Here is a 26,223-nt window from a genome sequence, read left to right on the forward strand (position 1 = left end):
TATCTAGCCGGAGATAAAATGAAAAGGAGTGAAGGAAACCTATGGGAATATGAAACACAATGAAAAGAAGCAATATTTGTATTACAGGAATTCCAGAAAAGGGAGAGAAAGACAAAAAGACAGAAAGTATACTTAAAGCAATAACAGCTGAAAACTTCCCAAACCTGGGTAAAGACCTGGTCATCCAGATTCATAACACCCAAAGGACCCTGAATACATCTGACTTAATAGGGCAACAATGAGACAAAATTTAATTATCATTAAATTGTCAGAAGTCAAACACAAAAAAAGAATTTGAAGAGCAAAAAAAAAGAATAGAGAAAAGATACAAACAAAGGGAACTACATAAGACTTTGGTGTATTTTTCAACAGAAACTATTCAGGCCAGGAGAGAATGGAATGATATATGTAACATTTTGAATAAATAAATAAATAAATAAATGTCAACCAACAAATCTATACCTAGTAAAGCCATCCTTCAGAAATGAGGTGGGATAAAGATTTTCCCAAACAAACAAAAACTGATGGAGTATATTACCACCAGATCTGCCTTATAAGAAATGTTAACAGGGACTGAGTGGAAGAAAAAGAATGCTAATTAATAACACAAAAACATAAAACATAAAAGGTAATATAAATCTCACTGGTAATAGTAACTATATAATTATAGTTAGATTCTGAAATATGGTAATAATGATGCATAATTCATTTACAACTCGAGTTTAAAGGTTTAAAAAATATAGTATAATTACCATAACTACAATAGTTATTCATTATACAATATTTTTAAAATGTAAATTATGACATAAATGATTTTAAAATGTAAGAAAGGAAAAAGCAAAAGTGTAGAGTGTACTAATTCTATAAAAGTTAAATTGTTTTCAGTTTAAAATAAGGTGTTCAATTTAAGAAATTTTATGTAAGCTTCGTGATAACCACAAAGGAAATTCTGTCATAAAAACACAGAAGAACATAATGAAGATGTCCAAGCATACTGAAATCAAAAGACAGCAAAATACAAGACACAGTGTAAAGAACAAAGAATAACAAATCTATGAAATATACAGAAAACAATGAGCAAATTGTCAATAGTAAGTACTTACCTATCGTAATGTAAGTGGACAAATCCTCCAATTGAAAGACTTAGAAAGGGTGAATGGACTAAAACAAGAGAAAAGCCAACAGTATGCAGCCTAAAAAAAGACTCACTTTAGCCTTAAAGACATTAACTGTGAGTGAAGTGATGGAAAAATATATTTTAAGTAAATAGTAACCAAGAATAATAATAATAGTGATAATAATAAATTTAATAATAAAAGCAGGGGTAGCTATGCTTCTATCAGACAAAATATACTTTAAAAATGGTACAAAAAGAAAAGAAGGTCATTTTATAAATGATAAGGGAGTGCATACATTAAGAAGATATAACGGTGCAAATATTTATGAGCCCCAGATTGCAGCATCCTAAATGCGTAAAGTAAAACCTAACAGAACTAAAAGGAGAAATAAACAGAAATGCAATAACATTTGGGCATTTCAAACAATACTAGTTCTTAACAAAGAACAGATCATCCAGATACAGAATCAATAAGGAAATATTGGATTTGAACAACACTACAGGCCAAATGGACCTAAAAGACATAAATAGCACATCCTATCCAACAGCAGCAGAATAAACAGTTTTCTCAAGTACACATAGTAGATTCTCTTGGATATATCACAAAACAAACCTTAGTGAATTCAAGAAGACTGAATTATCTTCTTTGACCAGGATGGCATGAAACTACAAATTAATAAAAATAGGAAAACTAGAAAACTCATGAACATATGAAAATGAACAACACCCTCCTGAACAAGCAGTAATTCAAGGAAGAAACTAAAGGGGAAACAAAAAATATTGTTGAGACAAAAATGGAAACCCAATGTACCAGAATTTGTGAGATGCAGAAAAAGCAGGTCTCAGAGGGACATACGTAACACCTACATTAAGAAGCAAGAAAATACCAAATAAAGAACCTAATTCTACACCATTAAGGAAAAAAAAAAGAACAAATCAAGTCCAAATTTAGCAAAAGAAAGGAAAAAAATAAAGATTAGAAAGGAAATAAAATAGAGAACAGAAGAAAACAAAAAGATTAACCAAATAAAAAAAAAAATTGCTCTTTGAAAAGATAAATAAAATTGACAAATCTTAAGCTCGTTCAACCAAGGGAAAAAAAGAACCTAAATCAACAATATTATAAATGGAAAACATTTATGGAGAATTATAAGTTATAAGAATTATAAGTTATAAGAATTATAACGGATACCACAGAAATCAAAAGATCATTTAGGAGGCTATTCCAAAGAAATATACACCATCCACTGAACAAACCAAAAGGAAAGGAAAAACTTTTAGAAATATACAACTTACCAAGACTGAATACTGAATAATGAAAAAAATTGAAAATCTAAATAGGCCAATTACCGGTAAAAAGACTGAATTACTAATAAAAATTCCAGCAATGAAGAAAAATCCAGAGTCACGTAATTTCACTGGTGAATTTTACCAAACATTTAAAGAAAAATTGATACCAATCCTTCTCAAATTCTTCCAAAATATCAAGAAGAAAGGAACACTCCCAAATATATTTTAGGAGGCCAGAATTAACTTTATTCCAAAACCAGAAAAGATTACTACTAGAAAAGAAAACTATAGGCCGATGTCCCTTGTTAATATAGATGCAAAAATTCTCAGTATAACACCAGCAAATTGAATTTGGCAGCACATTAAATTCACCACATCAAGTGGTTTTTATCCCTGGCATGAAAGGATGATTCAATTTATGCAAGTCAGTGTGATACATCACATTAGCAGAATAATAAAAAATATATGACCGGGGCGCCTGGGTGACTCAGTGAGTGAAGCCTCTGTCTTCGGCTCAGGTCATGATCTCAGGGTCCTGGGATCGAGCCCTGCATCAGGCTCTCTGCCTCTGTTCCCCACCGCCCTACCTGCCTCTATCTCTACTTGCGATCTCCCTCTCTCTCTGTCAAATAAATAAATAAAACCTCTTAAAAAAATCATATGACCATCTATCTCATTAGACAAAAAATCATGTGGGAAAATTCAATATCAATTTTTTATTAAAAACTCAATAAATTAGATAGAGAAAGAACATATCTCAACATAATAAAGGCCATATATGACAAGCCCATATTCATATTCAATGATGAAAGGTTGAAAGCTTTTCCTCTAAGGAACAAGATAAAGATATCTACTCCCACCCCTCCTATTCACCACAGTATTAGAAATGTTAGCCACAGCCATCAAGCAAGAAAGGAAATAAAATGTATCAGAAATAAAAAGAAAGAAGCAAAATTGTTTCCATTTACAGATGACATGGTTTTATATAAAACATCGCAAACACTAGACCAAAAAATTTTAGATATAATCAAGGAATTCTGGAAAGTTGCAGAATACAAAAATAATATTCAGTAGTGTTTCTTTACAGTACCACTGAATTCTCTTTTCTTTCTTTTTTTTTTTTTTTAAGAATTAATTTATTGAAGATGGCGGAGAAGTAGCAGGCTGAGACTAATTCGGGTAGCGGGAGATCAGCTAAATAGCTTATCTAAAGATTGCAAACACCTACAAATCCAACGGGAGATTGAAGAGAAGAAGAACAGCAATTCCAGAAACAGAAAATCAACCACTTTCTGCAAGGTAGGACTGGCGGAGAAGTGAATCCAAAGCGACGGGAAGATAGACTGCGGGGGGAGGGGTTGACTCCCGGCGAGCGGCGGAGCAACGGAGCAAAATCAGGACTTTTAAAAGTCTGTTCCGCTGAGGGACATCGCTCCAGAGGCTTAACTGGGGTGAAGCCCAGGCGGGGACAGCGTGGCCTCAGGTCCCACAGGGTCACAGAAGGATCGGGGGTGTCTGAGTGTCGCAGAGATTACCGGTATTAGAACGGGGAAGCCGGCTACAGAGACAGAGCCGAGGAGTGACTCTCAGCTCGGGGTTGCCTTGAACCGGTCGCAGGCTCGGTCAGCTCAGAGCGCGGCCGGAGGCCAGGGTGACGGGAGTCATTGGGCGCTGTTCTCTGAGGGCACACTGAGGAGTGGGGCCCCGGGCTCTTGGCTCCTCCGGGCCGGAGACCGGGAGGCCGCCATCTTCGTTCCCGTCTTCCAGAACTCTACGGAAAGCGCTCAGGGAACAAAAGCTCCCGAAAGCAAACCCGAGCGGATTACTCAGCACGGCCCCGGGTAAGGGCGGTACAACTCCGCCTGGGGCAAAGACGCTTGAGAATCACAACAGGCCCCTCCCCCAGAAGATCAACTGGAAACCCAGCCAGGACCAAGTTCACCTACCAAAGAGAGCGGCGGAATTCCAGAGGAGAAGAAAGCAAAGCACGGAACTCATGGCTTTCTCCCCATGATTTTTTAGCCTTGCAATTAATTTAATTTTTTTTCTTTTTCAATTTTCTTTTTCTTTTCTTCATCTTCTGCTAAATTTTTTTAACTTTTACCGTTTTCTTTTTTTAACGTTTTTTAAATAGTTTATCTAATATATATATATTTTTTTTTCCTCTTTTTATATTTTTTCTTTATGGGCTTTCTTTTTTTTAATAGTTTCTTTTTTTTCTTTCTTTCTTTCTTTCTGAACCCCTTTTTATCCCCTTTCTCCCCCCTCACAATTCGGGATCTCTTCTGATTTGGATAAAGCATATTTTCCTGGGGTTGTTGCCACCCTTTTAGTATTTTACTTGCTCCTTCATAAACTCTTATCTGGACAAAATGACAAGGCGGAAAAATTCACAACAAAAAAAAGAACAAGAGGCAGTACCAAAGGCTAGGGACCTAATCAATACAGACATTGGTAATATGTCAGATCCAGAGTTCAGAATGACGATTCTCAAGGTTCTAGCCAGGCTTGAAAAAGGCATGGAAGATATTAAAGCAACCCTCTCGGGAGATATAAAAGCCCTTTCTGGAGAAATAAAAGAACTAAAATCTAACCAAGGTGAAATCAAAAAAGCTATTAATGAGGTGCAATCAAAAATGGAGGCTCTCACTGCTAGGATAAATGAGGCAGAAGAAAGAATTAGCGATATAGAAGACCAAATGACAGAGAATAAAGAAGCTGACCAAAAGAGGGACAAACAGCTACTGGACCACGAGGGGAGAATTCGTGAGATAAGTGACACCATAAGACGAAACAACATTAGAATAATTGGGATTCCAGAAGAAGAAGAAACAGAGAGGGGAGCAGAAGGTATATTGGAGAGAATTATTGGAGAGAATTTCCCCAATATGGCAAAGGGAACAAGCATCAAAATTCAGGAGGTTCAGAGAACCCCCCTCAAAATCAATAAGAATAGGTCCACACCCCGTCACCTAATACTAAAATTGACAAGTCTTAGTGACAAAGAAAAGATCCTGAAAGCAGCCCGGGAAAAGAAGTCTGTAACGTACAATGGTAAAAATATTAGATTGGCAGCAGACTTATCCACAGAGACCTGGCAGGCCAGAAAGAGCTGGCATGATATATTCAGAGTACTAAATGAGAAAAACATGCAGCCAAGAATACTATATCCAGCTAGGCTATCATTGAAAATAGAAGGAGAGATTAAAAGCTTCCAGGACAAACAAAAACTGAAAGAATTTGCAAATACCAAACCAGCTCTACAGGAAATATTGAAAGGGGTCCTCTAAGCAAAGAGAGACCCTCAAAGTAGTAGATCACAAAGAAACAGAGACAATATACAATAACAGTCACCTTACAGGCAATACAATGGCACTAAATTCATATCTCTCAATACTTACCCTGAATGTTAATGGGCTAAATGCCCCAATCAAAAGACACAGGGTATCAGAATGGATAAAAAAAACAAAAACCGGGGCACCTGGGTGGCTCAGTGGGTTAAGCCGCTGCCTTCAGCTCAGGTCATGATCTCAGGGTCCTGGGATCGAGTCCCACATCGGGCTCCCTGCTCAGCAAGAAGCCTGCTTCCCTCTCTCTCTCTCTCTCTGCCTTCCTCTCCGTCTACTTGTGATCTCTCTCTGTCAAATAAATAAATAAAGTCTTTAAAAAAAAAAAAACATCTATATGTTGCCTACAAGAAACTCATCTTAAACCCGAAGACACCTCCAGGTTTAAAGTGAGGGGGTGGAAAAGAATTTACCATGCTAATGGACATCAGAAGAAAGCAGGAGTGGCAATCCTTATAGCAGATCAATTAGATTTTAAGCCAAAGACTATAATAAGAGATGAGGAAGGACACTATATCATACTCAAAGGAACTGTCCAACAAGAAGATCTAACAATTTTAAATATCTATGCCCCTAACGTGGGAGCAGCCAACTATATAAACCAATTAATAACAAATTCAAAGAAACACATCGACAAGAATACAATAATAGTAGGGGATTTTAACACTCCCCTCACTGAAATGGACAGATCATCCAAGCAAAAGATCAACAAGGAAATAAAGGCCTTAAATGACACACTGGACCAGATGGACATCACAGATATATTCAGAACATTTCATCCCAAAGCAACAGAATACACATTCTTCTCTAGTGCACATGGAACATTCCCCAGAATAGATCACATTCTTGGTCCTAAATCAAGTCTCAACCGGTATCAAAAGATTGGGATCATTCCCTGCATATTTTCAAACCACAATGCTCTAAAGCTAGAACTCAGTCACAAGAGGAAATTTGGAAAGAACCCAAATACATGGAGACTAAACAGCATCCTTCTAAAGAATGAATGGGTCAACCAGGAAATTAAAGAAGAATTGAAAAAATTTATGGAAACAAATGATAATGAAAACACAACGGTTCAGAATCTGTGGGACACAACAAAGACAGTCCTGAGAGAAAAATATATAGCGGTACAAGCCTTTCTCAAGAAACAAGAAAGGTCTCAGGTACACAACCTAACCCTACACCTAAAGGAGCTGGAGAAAGAACAAGAAAGAAACCCTAAACCCAGCAGGAGAAGAGAAATCATAAAGATCAGAGCAGAAATCAATGAAATAGAAACCAAAAAAAACAATAGAACAAATCAACGAAACTAGGAGCTGGTTCTTTGAACGAATTAATAAGATTGATAAACCCCTGGCCAGACTTATCAAAAAGAAAAGAGAAAGGACCCAAATGAATAAAATCATGAATGAAAGAGGAGAGATCACAACGAACACCAAAGAAATACAGACAATTATAAGAACATACTATGCGCAACTCTACGCCAACAAATTTGACAATCTGGAAGAAATGGATGCATTCCTAGAGACATATAAACTACCACAACTGAACCAGGAAGAAATAGAAAGCCTGAACAGACCCATAACCAGTAAGGAGACTGAAACAGTCATCAAAAATCTCCAAACAAACAAAAGCCCAGGGCCAGACGGCTTCCCGGGGGAATTCCACCAAACATTTAAAGAAGAACTAATTCCTATTCTCCTGAAACTGTTCCAAAAAATAGAAATAGAAGGAAAACTTCCAAACTCATTTTATGAGGCCAGCATCACCTTGATCCCAAAACCAGACAAGGATCCCAACAAAAAAGAGAACTACAGACCAATATCCTTGATGAACACAGATGCAAAAATTCTCGCCAAAATACTAGCCAATAGGATTCAACAGTACATTAAAAGGATTATTCACCACGACCAAGTAGGATTTATTCCAGGGCTGCAAGGTTGGTTCAACATCCGCAAATCAATCAATGTGATACAACACATTAATAAAAGAAAGAACAAGAACCATATGATACTCTCCATAGATGCTGAAAAAGCATTTGACAAAGTACAGCATCCCTTCCTGATCAAAACTCTTCAAAGTGTAGGGATAGACGGCACATACCTCAATATTATCAAAGCCATCTATGAAAAACCCACCGCAAATATCATTCTCAATGGAGAAAAACTGAAAGCTTTTCCGCTAAGGTCAGGAACACGGCAGGGATGTCCGTTATCACCACTGCTATTCAACATAGTACTAGAAGTCCTAGCCTCAGCAATCAGACAACAAAAGGAAATTAAAGGCATCCAAATCGGCAAAGAAGAAGTCAAACTATCACTCTTCGCAGATGATATGATACTCTATGTGGAAAACCCAAAAGACTCCACTCCAAAACTGCTAGAACTTGTACAGGAATTCAGTAAAGTGTCAGGATATAAAATCAATGCACAGAAATCAGTTGCATTTCTCTACACCAACAACAAGACAGAAGAAAGAGAAATTAAGGAGTCCATCCCATTTACAATTGCACCCAAAACTATAAGATACCTAGGAATAAACCTAACCAAAGAGACTAAGAATCTATACTCAGAAAACTATAAAGTACTCATGAAAGAAATGGAGGAAGACACAAAGAAATGGAAAAATGTTCCATGCTCCTGGATTGGAAGAATAAATATTGTGAAAATGTCTATGCTACCTAAAGCAATCTACACATTTAATGCAATTCCTATCAAAGTACCATCCATTTTTTTCAAAGAAATGGAACAAATAATCCTAAAATTTATATGGAACCAGAAAAGACCTCGAATAGCCAAAGGAATATTGAAAAAGAAAGCCAAAGTTGGTGGCATCACAATTCCGGACTTCAAGCTCTATTACAAAGCTGTCATCATCAAGACAGCATGGTACTGGCACAAAAACAGACACATAGATCAATGGAACAGAATAGAGAGCCCAGAAATGGACCCTCAACTCTATGGTCAACTCATCTTCGACAAAGCAGGAAAGAATGTCCAATGGAAAAAAGACAGCCTCTTCAATAAATGGTGTTGGGAAAATTGGACAGCCACATGCAGAAAAATGAAATTGGATCATTTCCTTACACCACACACGAAAATAGACTCAAAATGGATGAAGGATCTCAATGTGAGAAAGGAATCCATCAATATCCTCGAGGAGAACACAGGCAGCAACCTCTTCGACGTCAGCCGCAGCAACATCTTCCTAGGAACATCACCAAAGGCAAGGGAAGCAAGGGCAAAAATGAACTTTTGGGATTTTATCAAGATCAAAAGCTTTTGCACAGCAAAGGAAACAGTGAACAAAACCAAAAGACAACTGACAGAATGGGAGAAGATATTTGCAAATGACATATCAGATAAAGGGCTAGTGTCCAAAATCTATAAAGAACTTAGCAAACTCAACACCCAAAGAACAAAGAATCCAATCAAGAAATGGGCAGAGGACATGAACAGACATTTCTGCAAAGAAGACATCCAGATGGCCAACAGACACATGAAAAAGTGCTCCATATCACTCGGCATCAGGGAAATACAAATCAAAACCACCATGAGATATCACCTCACACCAGTCAGAATGGCTAAAATGAACAAGTCAGGAAATGACAGATGCTGGCGAGGATGCGGAGAAAGGGGAACCCTCCTACACTGTTGGTGGGAATGCAAGCTGGTGCAACCACTCTGGAAAACAGCATGGAGGTTCCTCAAAATGTTGAAAATAGAACTACCCTATGACCCTGCAATTGCACTGCTGGGTATTTACCCTAAAGATACAAACGTAGTGATCCGAAGGGGCACGTGCACCCGAATGTTTATAGCAGCAATGTCTACAATAGCCAAACTATGGAAAGAACCTAGATGTCCATCTACAGACGAATGGATAAAGAAGATGTGGTATATATACACAATGGAATACTATGCAGCCATCAAAAGAAATGAAATCTTGCCATTTGCGACGACGTGGATGGAACTAGAGGGTATCATGCTTAGTGAAATAAGTCAATCAGAGAAAGACAACTATCATATGATCTCCCTGATATGAGGGAGAGGAGATGCAACATGGGGGGTTGAGGGGGTAGGAGAAGAGTAAATGAAACAAGATGGGATTGGGAGGGAGACAAACCATAAGTGACTCTTAATCTCACAAAACAAACTGAGGGTTGATGGGGGGAGGGGGTTGGGAGAGGGGGTGGGGTTATGGATATTGGGGAGGGTATGTGCTATGGTGAGTGTTGTGAAGTGTGTAAACCTGGCGATTCGCAGACCTGTACCCCTGGGGTTAAAAATATATGTTTATAAAGCTGTAAAAAAAAAAAAAAGAAAGAAAGAAAGGATGAATACCCAAGTTTTGTAGCAACATGGACAGGACTGGAAGAGATTATGCTGAGTGAAATAAGTCAAGCAGAGAGAGTCAATTATCATATGGTTTCACTTATTTGTGGAGCATAACAAATAGCATGGAGGACAAGGGGAGATGGAGAGGAGAAGGGAGTTGAGGGAAATTGGAAGGGGAGGTGAACCATGAGAGACTATGGACTCTGAAAAACGATCTGAGAATTTTGAAGGGGTGGGAGGTGGGAGGTTGGGGGCACCAGGTGGTGGGTATTGTAGAGGGCACGGATTGCATGGAGCACTGGGTGTGGTGCAAAAATAATGAATACTGTTATGCTGAAAAAATAAAAAATTTAAAAAAATAAAAAAAGAATTAATTTATTTATTTCTCAGAGAGAGAGAAAGACCAAAGCGGGCAGAGGTAGAGGGAGAAGCAGGCTTTCCGCTGAACAGGGAGCCCAATGTGGAGCTCGGTCCGAGGACCCTGTGATCATGACCTGAGCCAAAGGCAGACACAACCAACTGAGCCACCCGGGCTCCCCATCAATGAATTTTCAGAAAAGAAAAAGAAAAAGAAAAGAAATGAAAAAGTAAAAACGAGGACACCTGTTCCTCCTCTCCCTCTACCTGCCACTCCCCCTGCTTTGCTCTCTCTGACAAATAAAGAAAATCTTAAAAAAAAAAAAAAGAAATGTATCCCATTTACAACTTCAAAAATAGTAAAATACTTAAGAATAAATTTAACTAAGGAGGTGAAAAATCTCTCCTCTGACAAGTACAAAACACTGATGAAAGAAATTTTTAAAAGACACAAATAAATGGAAAGGTATCCCATGCTCATGTACTGGAAGAATTAATATTTTTAATATATCAATACTACCAAAAGCTGTCTATTGCTTCACGATGCATATCCTACCAAAATTATCAATATTCTGACATAATTTTTTTTACAGAAGTAGAAAAAGCACTCCTAAAATTTATATGGAGCCACAAAAAGACCCCTAGAAACCAAAGAAAATATGAGAAAGAACAACAAAGCAGGAGGCATCATACTTCCTGACTACACTATAGTATAAAGTTATAATAACCCAAACAGTATGATACTAGCAGAAAAACAGACAAGTAGATGAATGAAACAGAATGAGAGTCCTAACATAAACCCAAGCACGTAAGGTTAACTCATTTTTGACAAGGGAGACAAGAATACACTATAAAGAATAGTCTGTTCAGTAAATGATGTTGGGGCGATTGGATATTCACATGTAAAAGAATGAAATTCGACCTAGTCCAATTCTACACCAGTCACAAAAATTAACTCAAAATAAATTAAAGACTTAAATGTAAGACCTGAAACCAAGATACCCTTAAACACACACACACACACAGAAATAAACCTGCTTGGCACAGGTCTTGGTAATGAGTTTTGGAAATGACACCAAAAGCACAAGAAATAAAATAAAAAATTAAAAAATGGGACTACATCAAACTAAAAAGTTTCTGTACACTGAAGGAGATCTTCAACAAAATGAAAAGACAACCTACAGAATGGGAAAAATATCTGTAAACTATATATCTGATAAGGGGTTAATATCCCTAATATATAAAGAACTCATAAAGCTTAATAGCAAAACCAAAACAAAACAAAACAACAACAAAAAAAAAACAATTAAAAAATGGGCAAAGAATCTGAAGAGACATGTCTCCTAAGAAGATATTTTTTAAAAAGGCCAACAGGTACATGAAAAGATGCTCAACATTACTGGTCATTAGGGAAACGCAAATAAAAACCACAATGAGTTATCCCCTCATGCATATAGAATTGCCATCATCAAAAAGACAAGAGACAACAAATGCTGGAATGAATGGAGAGAAAATGGGGAACTTCTATCTGTTGGTAAGATTGAAAAATTGTTAGAGACACTATGGAAAACAGTATGGAGGATTTTCAATAAATTAAAAATAGTACTACTATATGACCTAACCATTCTATTTCTGGGAATATATCCAAAGGATACAAAAACACTAACTTGAGAGATAACTGCACCCCCATATTCACAGCAATATTATCTACAATAAATAAAAAAATTACACACACACACACACACACACAGGAATATTATTTGGCCATGAAAAATGAGGAAATCCTACCATTTGTCACAATATGGATGCACTTTTGTACTATGAAGAGAGTTATTAATACAGATTCCTCTATTACCTAAGAAACTCATCTACATAATAGGGCAACCTTTGTTTCCCAAACATCTCCTGCCACTTTCCTGCTAATAGTCTTTCTCCCCTTTGTAACCTCGGACCCCTATTCATCTCCTTAGTCCATGTAAGCACCATGTTACCTCACTGTCTTTGGAATTTCCATGTCTGTGTGGAATCCTTATATATGTTCAATTAAATTATATTTTCTCCTGTTAATCTGTCTTATGTCAATTTGATTCTCAGTCCAACTGGAAGGATTTTGAATGGCAGAGAAAATTCTTCTTCCCCAACAATATGTATAGGACTTCTATGCTGAAAACTAAAATACTGATTAAAAAAGGAAATGTAAATTATGAAGAGACATACTGTGCTCATGGACTGGAATACTCAACATATGAAGTATGTTACTACTCCCAAACTGATATATGCGTTTAATGAAATTCTTATCAAAACTAATAAAATATTATTTATAGATATAGACAGGATTTTTCTAAAATTTATATGAAAAGTCCAACTAGAATAACATAACTGATTTTGAAAAGAAGAATGAATTAGGAGGAATCACTCGCCCCAATTTCAAGATTTATTATACTGTTAGTTTTAGTTAATAAAACTATGGTATTGATAGAAGAATAAAATCTTTGATCAGTAAAACAGAACAGAGAACCCAGAAATAGCTTCACATAAGTACAGCCAATCCTTGGCAAGGATATAAAACCAGTCAAATGAAGAGAGAGCAGTCTTGTCAACAGTGCTGCAGGAATTAGATAATCACGGGGGAAAAAAATCTTGGCCTAAATCTCACACCATATATGAAAATTTAAAAAAATGAGTCATGAACTTAAATATAAAATATAACACTATACAATTTTAAGAAGAAAATATGAGGGGGAAGGTGGGAAACAAACCTGTGACCTAGAACTCGGTGAAGTGTTTTCACATACGCTATCAAAAGCATGATTCCTAACAGGAAAGATCAATAAATAGGACTGTATCAAAATAAAATTAAAATGTGTGCTCTTTTCCTTTTAAGAGAATGAAAAGACAATCTAAAGCCTGGGAGAAAATATTTGCATTCACTTATCTGTCAAAGGACTTATATCTGTAATGTATATCAAGAAAAAAAAACCTTCAAAACTCAACAGTTTAAAAAATTAAATTAGAAAATAGGCAAAAGTCATGAAGAAACATTTTGCCAAAGAGGATATATCTACATGGTAAAGAAACATAAGAGATGTTCAATGTCACGAGCTATCAAGAAAATGCAAATTAAGACCATGATTAGGTATTACTCCACATCAATAAAACAAAAATGAAAACAGTGCAAATACCAAATGTTCACAAAGCAGCAGAGAAACTGGATCTCTCAGGCACTGTTGGTGGTAATATAAAAGAACACAGCTGCTCTGAAACACAGTATCATGGTCTGTTACATCCATGCCATAGGACATGACTCAGTAATAAAAAAAGAAATATGACTTATGCACACAACACTTTTGATGGATCACAAGAAGATTATGCTGAATGAGAAAAAGTCTCAAAAGGTCACATACTATATGGTTCCATTTACATAAGTTTCTCAAAATGACAAACGATAAACAAAGGGAAACAAGTAACAGTTTCCCAAGGCTAAGATAAGAATGGTAGGAGTTTAACTATAAAGGATTTGCTCAAGGAAGATCTTCATGGGGATAGAATATTTTGACTGTGGTAATGATTACGTGAATTTATGGACAAAATAAAGTAATGAAGAATTATACATGTACATCAAACCAATGTCAGTTTCCCAGTTTCCCAGTTTTAATATTATACTATAGTATCACTGAGGGAAATGCATGAAGGGCACACAGATTTCTCTCTACTACCTCTGAAACTTCCTATGAATTTGTAATTACTTCAAAATTCGAAGTTAAAAAATTCATGTCATTTTCCAATTATCACTGAGTGACATTAGGAATTTAACTTCCTTTGCATTTCCTTATTTTATCAGGTACTAATAATAAATTCTCTAAGCAACATTTTCCAGACAGTTTCACAAAACAAATGCTCTATACAGAATATAATCGTTCCCATACGAAAAGGGTTTTGGGGGCTAATTTGGAAAACCCCGCTGATAATACCAACTTTTTGAAAATTTACAAGCGTAAATTGATTGAAAGATGCTCCTAACACATAAATTGTTTCTTTCCTGATAAACTACTTGATTTCATAATATAGACAAAACTACCCTAACACCCATCACTTAAAACACTGGCTTGGGGGGCGTGCCTGGGTGGCTCAGTGGGTTAAAGCCTCTGCTTTCTGCTCAGGTCATGATCCCAGAGTCCTGTGATCGAGCCCCGCATCAGGCTCTCTGCTCACAGGGAGCCTGCTTCCTTCCTCTCTCTCTGCCTGCCTCTCTGCCTACTTGTGATCTCTGTCAAATAAATTAAAAAAAAAAATTTTTTTTTTAAAAACACTGGCTTAGAGAGAGCAGGGACCAGTACTGGTAATTTGGGAAAGACTATGAGAGCTTTCTGAATCCCAGTCATTCAGCTACAGTCTACAGTAATGAATTTCTGATGCTTAAGACAATTGATCCTTCACCAGAAGCCTGTTTTTTAAAATAACATTATGATACCTGACCTACGTTCTCACATAATCTCCCAAAGAAAACTTAAGTTATTCACAGTCCATGATTAATAAAGTCTCTAAAAACACACTAGCTGTTTTCAAGGTGATGTATTACTTTTGAAAGCTCATGCTGGGATTAGTATTTTATATATAACTAAATTATCTCTCCTTGTCCCCTCTAAAAGTGATCTGTACCTTATTCTAACTCTCATTATCTCATTATCTCTTTTACTAGACGAGTTCACAGTTACTTAGGTAATACCTTGTTTTTGTTTGTTTATGCTCCAGGGCCACTTATATCTGAGGTACCCAATGTTAACCCAATACATAAATGAAAAGTACATGTCAGAGATGCAAGCGTTAATTACAAAATGCTTGGTTAAATTTTACATGACTATTGACAAAGAACGAAGTAATTGTCTAGGTCAGTGGTTTTCAGTGATGTGCATTACTGCACAGTTGCCCTCCAACTGGGTGACCCTATGCTTTCAATTTCATTTTTTGCCATGACTGAGCACAAATTTGGATATGCTAAATGTTTCAGAGGGAATACTGAACCGGATATGGCAGAGAAGTAATATACATAATTCCACAGTGAGCAACAAGTAAAATATATATAATAGTATCAGGCCATTCCCCCTACCCCCAAATTCATCTTTTTATTAAAAAATGAAAATATTCTGGACGCCTGGGTGGCTCAGTTGGTTAAGCAGCTGCCTTCGGCTCAGGTCATGATCCCAGCATCCTGGGATCGAGTCCCACATCGGGCTCCTTGCTCATCGGGGAGCCTGCTTCTCCCTCTACCTCTGCCTGCCATTCTGTCTGCCTGTGCTTGCTCTCTCTCCCTCTCTCTCTCTGACAAATAAATAAATAAAATCTTTAAAAAAAAAAAAAATGAAAATATTCTGCTATAACAAGTGAGAGAAGGCAGTCAGAATATAAGTCAACTCAAAACAAATGTTCACAAAGAAAAAATTCTGAAGGATAACTACATCAGGAAATTATAGTTACACATGTATGGAAACCAAAAGACATTGCTACTGACAAGGTGATAATATAGAAAGGATTGTGTTTTCATGATGGCTGACTCTTTAAATATTTTTGAGTGTTTTTAAAAATTCTGGCACAAATACCTGATATCACTTAGCTTAATCTATTATTTTTTTCGTTCTTTATTTGAATGGCAACTTCTTAAAGAGGATGTCTCTGACTGGCCTATTTAAAACCATAGCCACCATTCCAAATGTTTTCTTTCCTACTTTTTGCTATTTTACATTTCATTAGACCACTTACTGTTATGAAATACACTGTGTCATTTTACTTATTTTGCTTAAGTTTGTGTCCCTCTGCACCACTACCAACAACAACAGAAGCTCCTGGAAAGCAGGAAATTTGTCTACACTCTTCACCACATCCAAATAATTAGAACCCTGGCACATAATAGATGTTGAATAAATATTACTGAATGAGTAAATTTTCATTTTAAATTTTTTTCTTAATACCTCCAATAAATTATAGCTAGTAATCATATACATAAACACTAAACCTTGACTTCAATATAACTGTATTAATTAAACTCATCAAGAAGATATACACAGAATGACTTTTTTTTTTAAATTTCAAACACTACTGTCACTGGTTAAAAAACCTATATCTGTGCATATGTCAATAAGGAAATAAAGAACAAAATATAGCTCTCCTTTCACCCTTTTCAAAGTTTTCTATTGTTTAGGCTAGTGCTTCTCAAGTTTTAATGTACATGTGACTCATTGGAGGTTGTCATTAAAATACAATTTATGATTCTGGGGTGGGTACTGAATTCTAAGAGCTGTTTATCCATGGATCCAGATTTGAGTATCAGAGTTCAGATTTTTTTTCACAGTGTTAAATTGCACACTAATATTTCTAAAACCTACTATTTTGAGGAAAACTTAATTCAGAAGGGAAAATGTGCTTTAAAATATTTGTAATGACTCAAATAAGGCTGCTATTAATAATTCAGCATAAGAGTATGCAATATTGTTTATCAAATGTCCTTTCACCAAGAGGGAACCCAAGTAAACTATGGTCTGTGAGGGATAATGATACATCAATGTAGGCTCACTGATCATAAGAGATCACCACTTCAGTGGGGGACCCTGATATTAGGAAAGATTGTACATATATGGGAGCTCTGATTTGCTATGAACCTAAAACTGCCTTTAAAAACAGAAAAAGAGTACTTGACCATAGAGTTGAGGGTCCATATCTGGGCTCTCTACTCTGTTCCATTGGTCTATGTGTCTGTTTTTGTGCCAGTACCATGCTGTCTTGGTGATCACAGCTTTGTAGGAAAGGTTGAAATCAGTCAATGTGATGCCCCCAGCTTTTTCTTTTTCAACATTTCCTTTGCAATTCGGGGTCTCTTCTGGTTCCATACAAATTCTAGGATTGTTTGTTCCAGCTTTTCGAAAAAGCCAGTAGAATTTTGATCAGGATGGCACTGAAAGTATAGATGGCTCTAGGCTGTATAGACACTTTAACAATGTTTAGTCTTCTGATCCATAAGCACGGATGGTCTTCCATTTTTGTGTGTCTTCTTCAATGTCTTTCATGAGTGTTCTGTAGTTCTTTGAGTACAGATCCTTTAACTCTTTGGTTAGGTTTATTCCCAAGTATCTTATGGTTCTTGGTGTTCTAGTAAATGGAATCGATTCTGTCATTTCCCTTTCTATATTTTCATTGTTAGTGTATAAGAAAGCAACTGATTTCTGTACATAGATTGATTTTGTATCCTGCCACATTACTGAATTGCTGTATGAGTTCTAGTAGTTTGGGGGTGGAGTCTTTTGGGTTTTCCATATAAAGTATCATGTCATCTGTGAAGAGAGAGAGCTTGACTTCTTCTTTGCCAATTTGAATATTTTATTTCTTTTTGTTGTCTGATTGCTGTTGTTAGGACATCTAGTACTATGTTGAATAACAGTGGCAAGAGTGGACATCCTTGCCGTGTCCCTGATCTCAAAGGGAAGGCTGCCAGCTTCTCCCAATTGAGGATGATATCTGCTGTGGGTTTTTCACAGACAGATTTTATGAAGTTAAGGAATGTTCCCTCTATCCCTATACTTTGATCATTTTAATCAAGAAAGGATGCTGTATCTTGTCAAATGCTTTTTCTGCATCAACTAAAGAGGACCATGTGATTCTTCTCTCTTTTATTATTCTGTCACATTGATTGATTTGCGAATGTTGAACCACCCTTGCATCCCAAGGATAAATCCCACCTGGTCATGGTGGATAATCTTTTTTAATGTACTGTTGGATCCTATTAGCTAGGATCATGTTGAGAATCTTGGCATCCATATTCATCAGGGATACTGGTCTGAAATTCTCCTTTTTGGTGGGACCTTTGCCTAGTTTGGTGATAAGGGTAATGCTGGCTTCATAAAAAGAGTCTGGACGTTTTCCTTCTGTTTCTATTTTTTGAAACAGCTTCAGGAGAATAGGTATTATTTCTTCCTTGAATGTTTGGTAGAATTCTTCAGGGAATCTGTCAGGTCCTGGGCTCTGGTGCTGGGAAAATTGGACAGTATGTGTAGAAAAATGAAACTTGACCATTCTATTACACAACACACAAAGATAAACTTGAAATGGATAGAAGACCTCAACATGAGGCAGCAATCTCTCAAAATCCTAGAGGAGAACATAGGCAGTAACCTCTTTGACATCGGCCACAGCAACTTCTTTCAAGATAGGTCTCCAAAGGCAAAGGAAACAATAATGACCAATAGTGAAAATGAACTTTTGGGATTTCTTCAAGATCAAAAGCTTCTGCACAGCAAAGGAACAGTCAACAAAACAAAGAGGCAACCCACAGAATGGGAGAAGATATTCACAAATGACACTACAGACCAAAGGCTGATATCCAAGATCCATAAAGAACTCCTCAAACTCAACACACACAAAACAGATAATCACGTCAGAAAATGGGCAGAAGACATGAACAGACACTTCTCCAAAGAAGACATACAAAATGACTAACAGACACATGAAAAATGTTCATCGTTAGCCATCAGGGAAATTCAAATCAAAACCACATTGAGATACCACATTACACCAGTCAGAATGACCAAAATTAACAAGATAGGAAATGACAAGTGTTGGAGAGGATGTGGAGAAAGAGGAACCCTCTTACACTGTTGGTGGGAATGCAAGCTGGTGCAGCCACTTTGGAAAACAGTGTGGAGATTCCTCAAGAAATTAAAAATAGGGGCACCTGGGTGGCTCAGTGGGTTAAAGCCTCTGCCTTCGGCTCAGGTCATGATCTCAGAGTCCTGGGATCGAGCCCCACATCGGGCTCTCTGCTCAGTGGGGAGCCTACTTCCTCCTCTCTCTCTGCCTGCCTCTCTGTCTACTTGTGGGTCTCTGTCTGCCTCTCTGCCTACTTGTGGTCTCTGTCTGTCAAATAAATAAATAAAATCTTAAAGAAAAAAAAAAAGAAAGAAATTTAAAATAGAGCTACTCTATGACCCTGCAATTGCACTACTGGTATGTACTCCAAAGATACAGATGTAGTGAAAAGAAGGGCCATTTGTACCCCAGTGTTCATAGCAGCAATGGACACAGTCACTAAACTGTGGAAAGAACCAAGATGCCCTTCAACAGACGAATGGATAAAGAAGATATGGTCCATATACACAATGGAGTAGTATGCCTCCATCAGAAAAGATGAACTGCAAAGATTATTTGCAAATCATATATTTGATTATATTTGATAAGGGTTTAAGATCTAAAATATATAAATTACTCCTATACCTCAACAACAAAAAACAAACAATCCATTAAAAAGACAAGCAAAAGGATTTCAATAGACATTTTTCCTAAAAGATACACAAATAGCCATTAAGTGCAAAAAATGATGCTTAACATTATCTGTCAGTAGGGAATGACAAATCTAAATCACAATGAGATTCCACTCTATAATGTACTATAATGGCTATATTTTTTTAAAAGAAATTATAACAAGAATAATAAATAACAAGTGTTAGCTAAGTCCCAGACCAGAGACAGCCAAATTTCCTTAACATTACCATTTGCCCTCCCCCCATTTATGGTCTCCCTTAGTTTACTCTTTATTTTCCCATAGCACTTGTCACCTTTTAAAAACTCTATAATTATTTTATAGACAAATGTGGGGGTAGGTGGAAGATGGAGGAGAGAGAGAGAGAACATTTTTTGTTTAAATACAGAAGATGAGAAAAACCATTTTTTTTGTTTTACTTACTGACATAAACTAGGTGTCTCCAACACAGCTTAACATATAACTTCTCAATAAATATGTGTTAGATTTATTTGCTCTGTTTTCTCCACCTCCTTTGATGGGGTTTTAAAATTTTATGTCTTTCCACAACTATCATATGATCTCCCTGATATGAGGGATAGGAGATGCAACATGGGGGTTAAGGGGTAGAGAAAGAGTAAATGAAACAAGATGGAATTGGGAGGGAGACAAACCATAAGTGACTCTTAATCTCACAAAACAAACTGAGGGTTGATGGGGGAGGGGGGTTGGGAGGAGGGGTGGGATTATGGACACTGGGGAGGGTATATGCTATGGTGAGTGCTGTGAAGTGTGTAACCTGGTGATTCACAGACCTGTACCCCTGGGGATAAAAATATATGTTTATAAAAAATAAAATTAATTTAAAAAAAATTTTATGCCTTTCCAAAGCCTCTGTCTTTTTTCTATGTTCTTTTCCATTAATTGCACATTAGCTAATTAGCTTCTAATATAAGATTTCTATATAAAGTTTCTATATTAGTTTCTAATATGAACTAATATAAACTATATATTAGTTTCTAATATCTATAAATTCTTCTCTATGTATTCACTAGGCTAAATCCCACAAGATTTGTGTGCATTGTTTTTAATAGTTAAAACATTTCTAATTTACTATAATTTTTTTATTGGAGGGGAGGAAGAGGTTACTAAAAGTGTGTTTTTTCCTAACCAATAGGTATTTTCCAGCTTTTTCTAATTGATTTCCAATCTAATTAAAAGACATAATGTGCCACTTTAATCCATTTTAAAGCATTAAAAATTTCCTTAATGTTTAACAATAATATAATCTCTTTTTGATAAATATACTGTGTATGTTTCAAAAAATAGGTATCTACAGATGGTAAATACAGTGTTACCTTTGCCCATTAGGTTCAGATTCCTTACTAATTATGTTGAGTAAATATCCAGCATTCTTACTAATCATGGAACAGAATTAAATTACTTTCAGTATGCCTGAGACACTCTTAATTATGTATGAACAATAAATATGCTAATTAGACTATATGTTGAAACAAAAAATATGGATGCTTTCTGAACAAGCTTCTATATCATTGGCAAAGGTATGTTCAAATAAGATTTTAGAGTTGTCAGACATACATATTCCTTTCTTCTTGTTTACTATGTCCCATATTTTAGACATGATATTTATATAGTAAAGCCAAAAATAACATTTTAATTTTTCTGCCAGATTTTGTTTTCAGAGTCTATACTGATCTATAGAAAATTAAAGCAGCAGGTACTACTATTTTATAAAAGATTATTCTCTTCCTTTGCATCAGAGATATTCCATTCCCTTAAAAGGAGTTTTAAAATCATTCTGCTATTCCTCCGTGGTGTATTTCTACCTAATGATATTTCAGAAATTTTCTTAGAGTTGTGATATTCAATCAGACTTTACGTAGGATTCTAAATAAAACAAAAAACAAAACCCCAAGTACTACAGAACTCAAGGCTGGATTTTTGATTGGTTGTCACCCAAATTTCTGCAATCAGTTGCTATGGTAATTTTTAAGATTATTTTTTCCCTTCCTATTCTTCTGGGACTAATCAGAGCATCAAAGTTTACAGTATACACAGGATAACAACTCATAATGCATATGGCATATGTTAGCCACTTTAAAATGTTTAATATTATAAAATGAGATTATAGGTAAATTTTTAAAAATACATAGTATTTAAGCAATGTTACTTAAAAAATTATACATCAACAATGAATCTTGGAACACTACATCAAAAACTAATGATGTACTGTATAGTGACTAACATAACAATCTAAAAAAAATGTACAAATAAATAAATAAATAATCATGCTCATGTAGGAGAACCAGTATCAAAATGGGGCCTCTTTTATAAGGTCTAACGTCTTGCTGTTTATTTGTTCTAAGAGCTGAAAAAGTTTTCTTTTTTCTATATAATATCTGGAAGTAATTCAGCTTTCTTGCTCTAGTATTACTGATATGTGTAGCTCACTCAAACCTTAAACAAGGGTAATTTGGCAATCACTTCACCAAAAAACACATTCTGGTGCAACTTTTCCTCCAAAGTGTGATGATACTTTTACCTTTATTTTTCATACAAAAGAACTATCAGTATTATGCTACGTGAAGTAAGTCAGAGAAAGACAACAAATACCAGATGATTTGTATGTGGAATCTATAACATGGAACAATTAAATAAACAAAAAGCAGAACCAAACCTATAAATACTGAGAGCTATGTGATGGTTGCCAGAGGGTAAGAGGGTGGGGGATGGGCAAGATGGGCGAAGGGCAGTTGGGAGACACAGACTTCCTGTTACAGACTGAGTAAGTCATGGGGATGAAAAATACAGCACTGGGACTACAGTCGATGGCATTGCAATAGCACTGTGTGGGACGGCAGGCAGCTACACTGGTGCTGAGCACAGCATGGTGTATAGAGCCGCTGAATCACTATGTTGTACACCCGAAACTAATGTAACTGTGTGTCTACTGCGCTCATAAAAGGAAGAATGACCACGACAGTAAGTTCCTATACATTTCAGACTCTGTCAGCATATCAGCATCCTTTCCTGAATACAGACAAAGCATTCCTAGAAATATTTACAAATTTAGAACCTAAATACAAAGAGTTCTGGGAAACTTTGGCTATAAATAAATCAATACTTTCAAAATTACATTACATTTTATCTGGGGAAAGAGATAGATTGGCAACATAAGAAATAAAATTCAAAAGCCTAATATCTGCTCTATTTGATAGATTTGATAGATTTCTGTGATATTGAAATGAAAATGGCAATGAAGAAATTGTAAAAACCATTTGATGCAGAAAGTATACGTGCAGCAGAAAACATTTATAAGGTAAAGATAAATATTAATTCAGAACTCAAGATTAGCCAAATATTTTTGCTTGGTTCCTACGTGCTAATAATGAAATATTGTAAGAAACAATCCACAAGTAAAGGAACAGTTACTTGATATAAATAGGATTTCTATGTCTACAACTTTTTTTTATATTGTTAAGATTCAGCATTACACAGAGGAGGTATGGTAGCTTGAGCAAAGCAATGAATCATAAAGTACTTGATTCTAGGATCAATTCTGTCAATACCAGTCTTAAGAACTCTGACAAAATCTTAAGCACTCCTGTTGGCAGCTTTGTCTGTGCAATATACACTAAGAGTATCTGTCCCACTCACCCCTCAGGGCTTCTGTGAAGATCCAGCAGACATTAGTAAATGAGATGGCTTTGAAAGTTAAAAGCTCTAGATAAATGAGAGCTCTCATTCCACTGAAACCGTTCCTGATATTCACAGATTTGGTTCAGCAACAACAGCAAAGGCTCAAACTAAAATATTCTTGCTCAGAAATTATTACTAGTAAGTAGAATAATTTGTCAACCTTCATTTCAAAAATATGTATTCACCTCATTTGCAATGAAATGAGGTAATAACCAGGCTGTGTTGCACAATTTATAGACTTACCAAATGAGCACACATGGCCCATTTAGCTAAGGATATTTTAATAGGTGCTGTTTATTATGAGTTGATCTCCTACAATAATATCATATAGCTGATATGTATTTCCTTTAGAAGACTGCTTTGTTTAATATAATATCTAGGTATGTACATATTTTTGGTTTCTTTTTTTTAACATTTATCACATCTCTTAATTTACGCAAAGGAATGACAACTCTCTCCAGCGCATCAAAGCACAGAGGCCAGTGAGCCCTGCATGAATTGGCATTGATGGATGTTTTGCTTGTCTTTTTCCCAAAACATTCTTTCATATGAAAAATACCTGTTTCCATTCTGTTTGTCTTTGAAGACACCTGTTTTTCAATTTATCGCCAATTATCTCACACATAACCAAGCCACCAACTACTTTCAAATGAATTACAGTTCTAAATTAAGTATGGAGAGAAAGAAAGAAATGTATTTACATAGGTAAATTACCTTACCTGCCTTGGCCGCTAGGCTATGCATACTTTGTATGTTTCAGCAACTAACACACTACTTACAAGCTAAGGTTGTAGGAGACAAAGGGAAAAGGGAGGAAATAGAACACTTCCACTTACTGCAAATGAAAGTAGACTCATCTGAATTATCAGCGCAGTCATTCACAAAATCACACAGCTTGTCCTTTGCAATGCATTGCTTGTTGGCACACGTGAATTCTTGAGCAGTACACTTCCTGTCTGGGCTAAGTAGGGGGGCACAATCTTGAAAGGAAATATCGTCCACTGCTACATCTCCCATGTAACTGATACCACGCTTTGCCCTAAAGACAATCTTTAAAAAAAAAAAAAAAAAGGTAAGGAAGAGAGGAAAGAAGTAAAGAAATCCAATTTTAGTTGAATAATTCAAAATTTGAGGCAAATTTTAAATATAGGACATCAGGTTTGAATCTAAGAAAATTACCCCCAACATGAAACTGACCCAAGATGCCTGAGGGTCATCCCACAAATGCAGGAGGGGCAACAGCACTGCTCTTGTCTAGATTTTTAGGACAGGTGGCAAAGAAAACCAGTAGGGGCCACCAAGCTACCAGTGCTGCTTCTGCAGCTCTCTCATCCAAAACAAGATCTGCTCCCTTCTTAGGGTCTCACTTGCACCTTGTATGGGAGGAAGGAGGTCAATCAGGTGACAAAGCACACGAAGAGAAAAAAAGATACAACCACATCCTTTATTTTGACCAATATGTTGCCACTCCTCAGATCTGTCCACCCCAACTATGTGAAAAGAAAGATATCAAACCTCAATACCATGAGTTTTTTTAAATTGCCCCCATATTAGGAATGGAAATGATTTTCATTTGCCTTTGATGTATGTGATTGACAAAATTCTCATTTGTGCCACTGACAGGGAGGTCCCACTGAACATGGTCTCCAAATGAATTAGAAATGATTAAAACTAGTAACAGGAGCTGCTAAAATGTTTAGAAATTTTGTCTTCAGTTGTAACACTACCAATGCTTGGAAGAACAATTAACACTGTTTCACAGAACCCAAGAAGTCACAAATTATTTAGTTTCAAATTTCTAAGTGACATTAATTCAGAATGCTTCTATTAAATTTTTCTGCATGCCAAATATGTATTTGTGTATTAACATAAGAAATATTCACTTTTTAAAGTAAATGTAGAACAATTCAAAATGAGTTAACAAGGAATACAGATTTACTTCCGTGATTTTATACAAATATTTATTGTTCAAGCTCCCAAACACCTTTTGACCAAATCTAAACATTTTTCTCAAAAGAATTACAATTTCTCCTGAGGATGTGTTATGCTTTCATGTGTCTCCATGAAAACCTCTGTGTTCTCCTTTTAAGATTAGATTTTAGAATTGAAAATCATGCCTCTCAAATTATCAAAACCAAAACAAAAAATACAATTTTCATATAAATTCATATACCAAATTTACATAAACTGTTCTTCATAATAGATATGCTGGAAAAGAAATATAAATTTGATTGAGAGGTTTGAAGTCATTAAGAAGAGGTGAAATTAGAAAGAATAAGGACTCCAGTGTTTTGTAAGGAAACACCATTACACAAATGAAAAGGGTACTCAATTTTCTGGATGCCTCTAAACATTTAAATATGTGATACAATGTTCTATGAAAAAGGAATCAGATAATAAGTGTTTCCTTATTAATTTATTCTTGTGCAGTTCTATAGATGGACCCTCAGGTGCCTGCGAGGTCCAAATGATCAAATCCCTGCTTATATCCCAATGCTCCATAAAATGTTGGTTAAGATTCCATAGACTTTCCTACCGAATGTGATTACACTTTTTTTAAAAAAATAATTATATATTTTTCAGTAGAATAAAAGCAGGGTCAATTATTCTGGAAAAGTTGGAAAGTAATATGGCACAGTATTTGGATTATGAACTTAATGAACTTAATGAACTGGCCTTGTTGACAGTCTCCCTATGCCATTTTGTAGTCTACAACTAGGAGTTCCCTCATGTGTAGGTAATTGTGTATTCTATCTATAAAAGGGGATAATG

At 36.0% G+C, this 26,223-nt stretch overlaps 1 protein-coding gene across 3 annotated transcripts in view; it reads right to left on the reverse strand.

The window, feature by feature from the left end:
* MALRD1 (MAM and LDL receptor class A domain containing 1) overlaps window positions 1–26,223 on the reverse strand; it is a 763,597-nt gene that overhangs the window by 443,096 nt on the left and 294,278 nt on the right. For all 3 annotated transcript variants that reach the window (XM_047742658.1, XM_047742656.1, XM_047742657.1), the window contains one exon: window positions 24,288–24,501. In XM_047742658.1, coding sequence (XP_047598614.1) covers window positions 24,288–24,501 — 214 coding nt within the window. The remainder of the gene's footprint in view (window positions 1–24,287; window positions 24,502–26,223) is intronic.

Source organism: Lutra lutra, chromosome 8 (assembly GCF_902655055.1).
Source record: "Lutra lutra chromosome 8, mLutLut1.2, whole genome shotgun sequence".
Classification (NCBI taxonomy): Eukaryota; Metazoa; Chordata; class Mammalia; order Carnivora; family Mustelidae; genus Lutra; species Lutra lutra.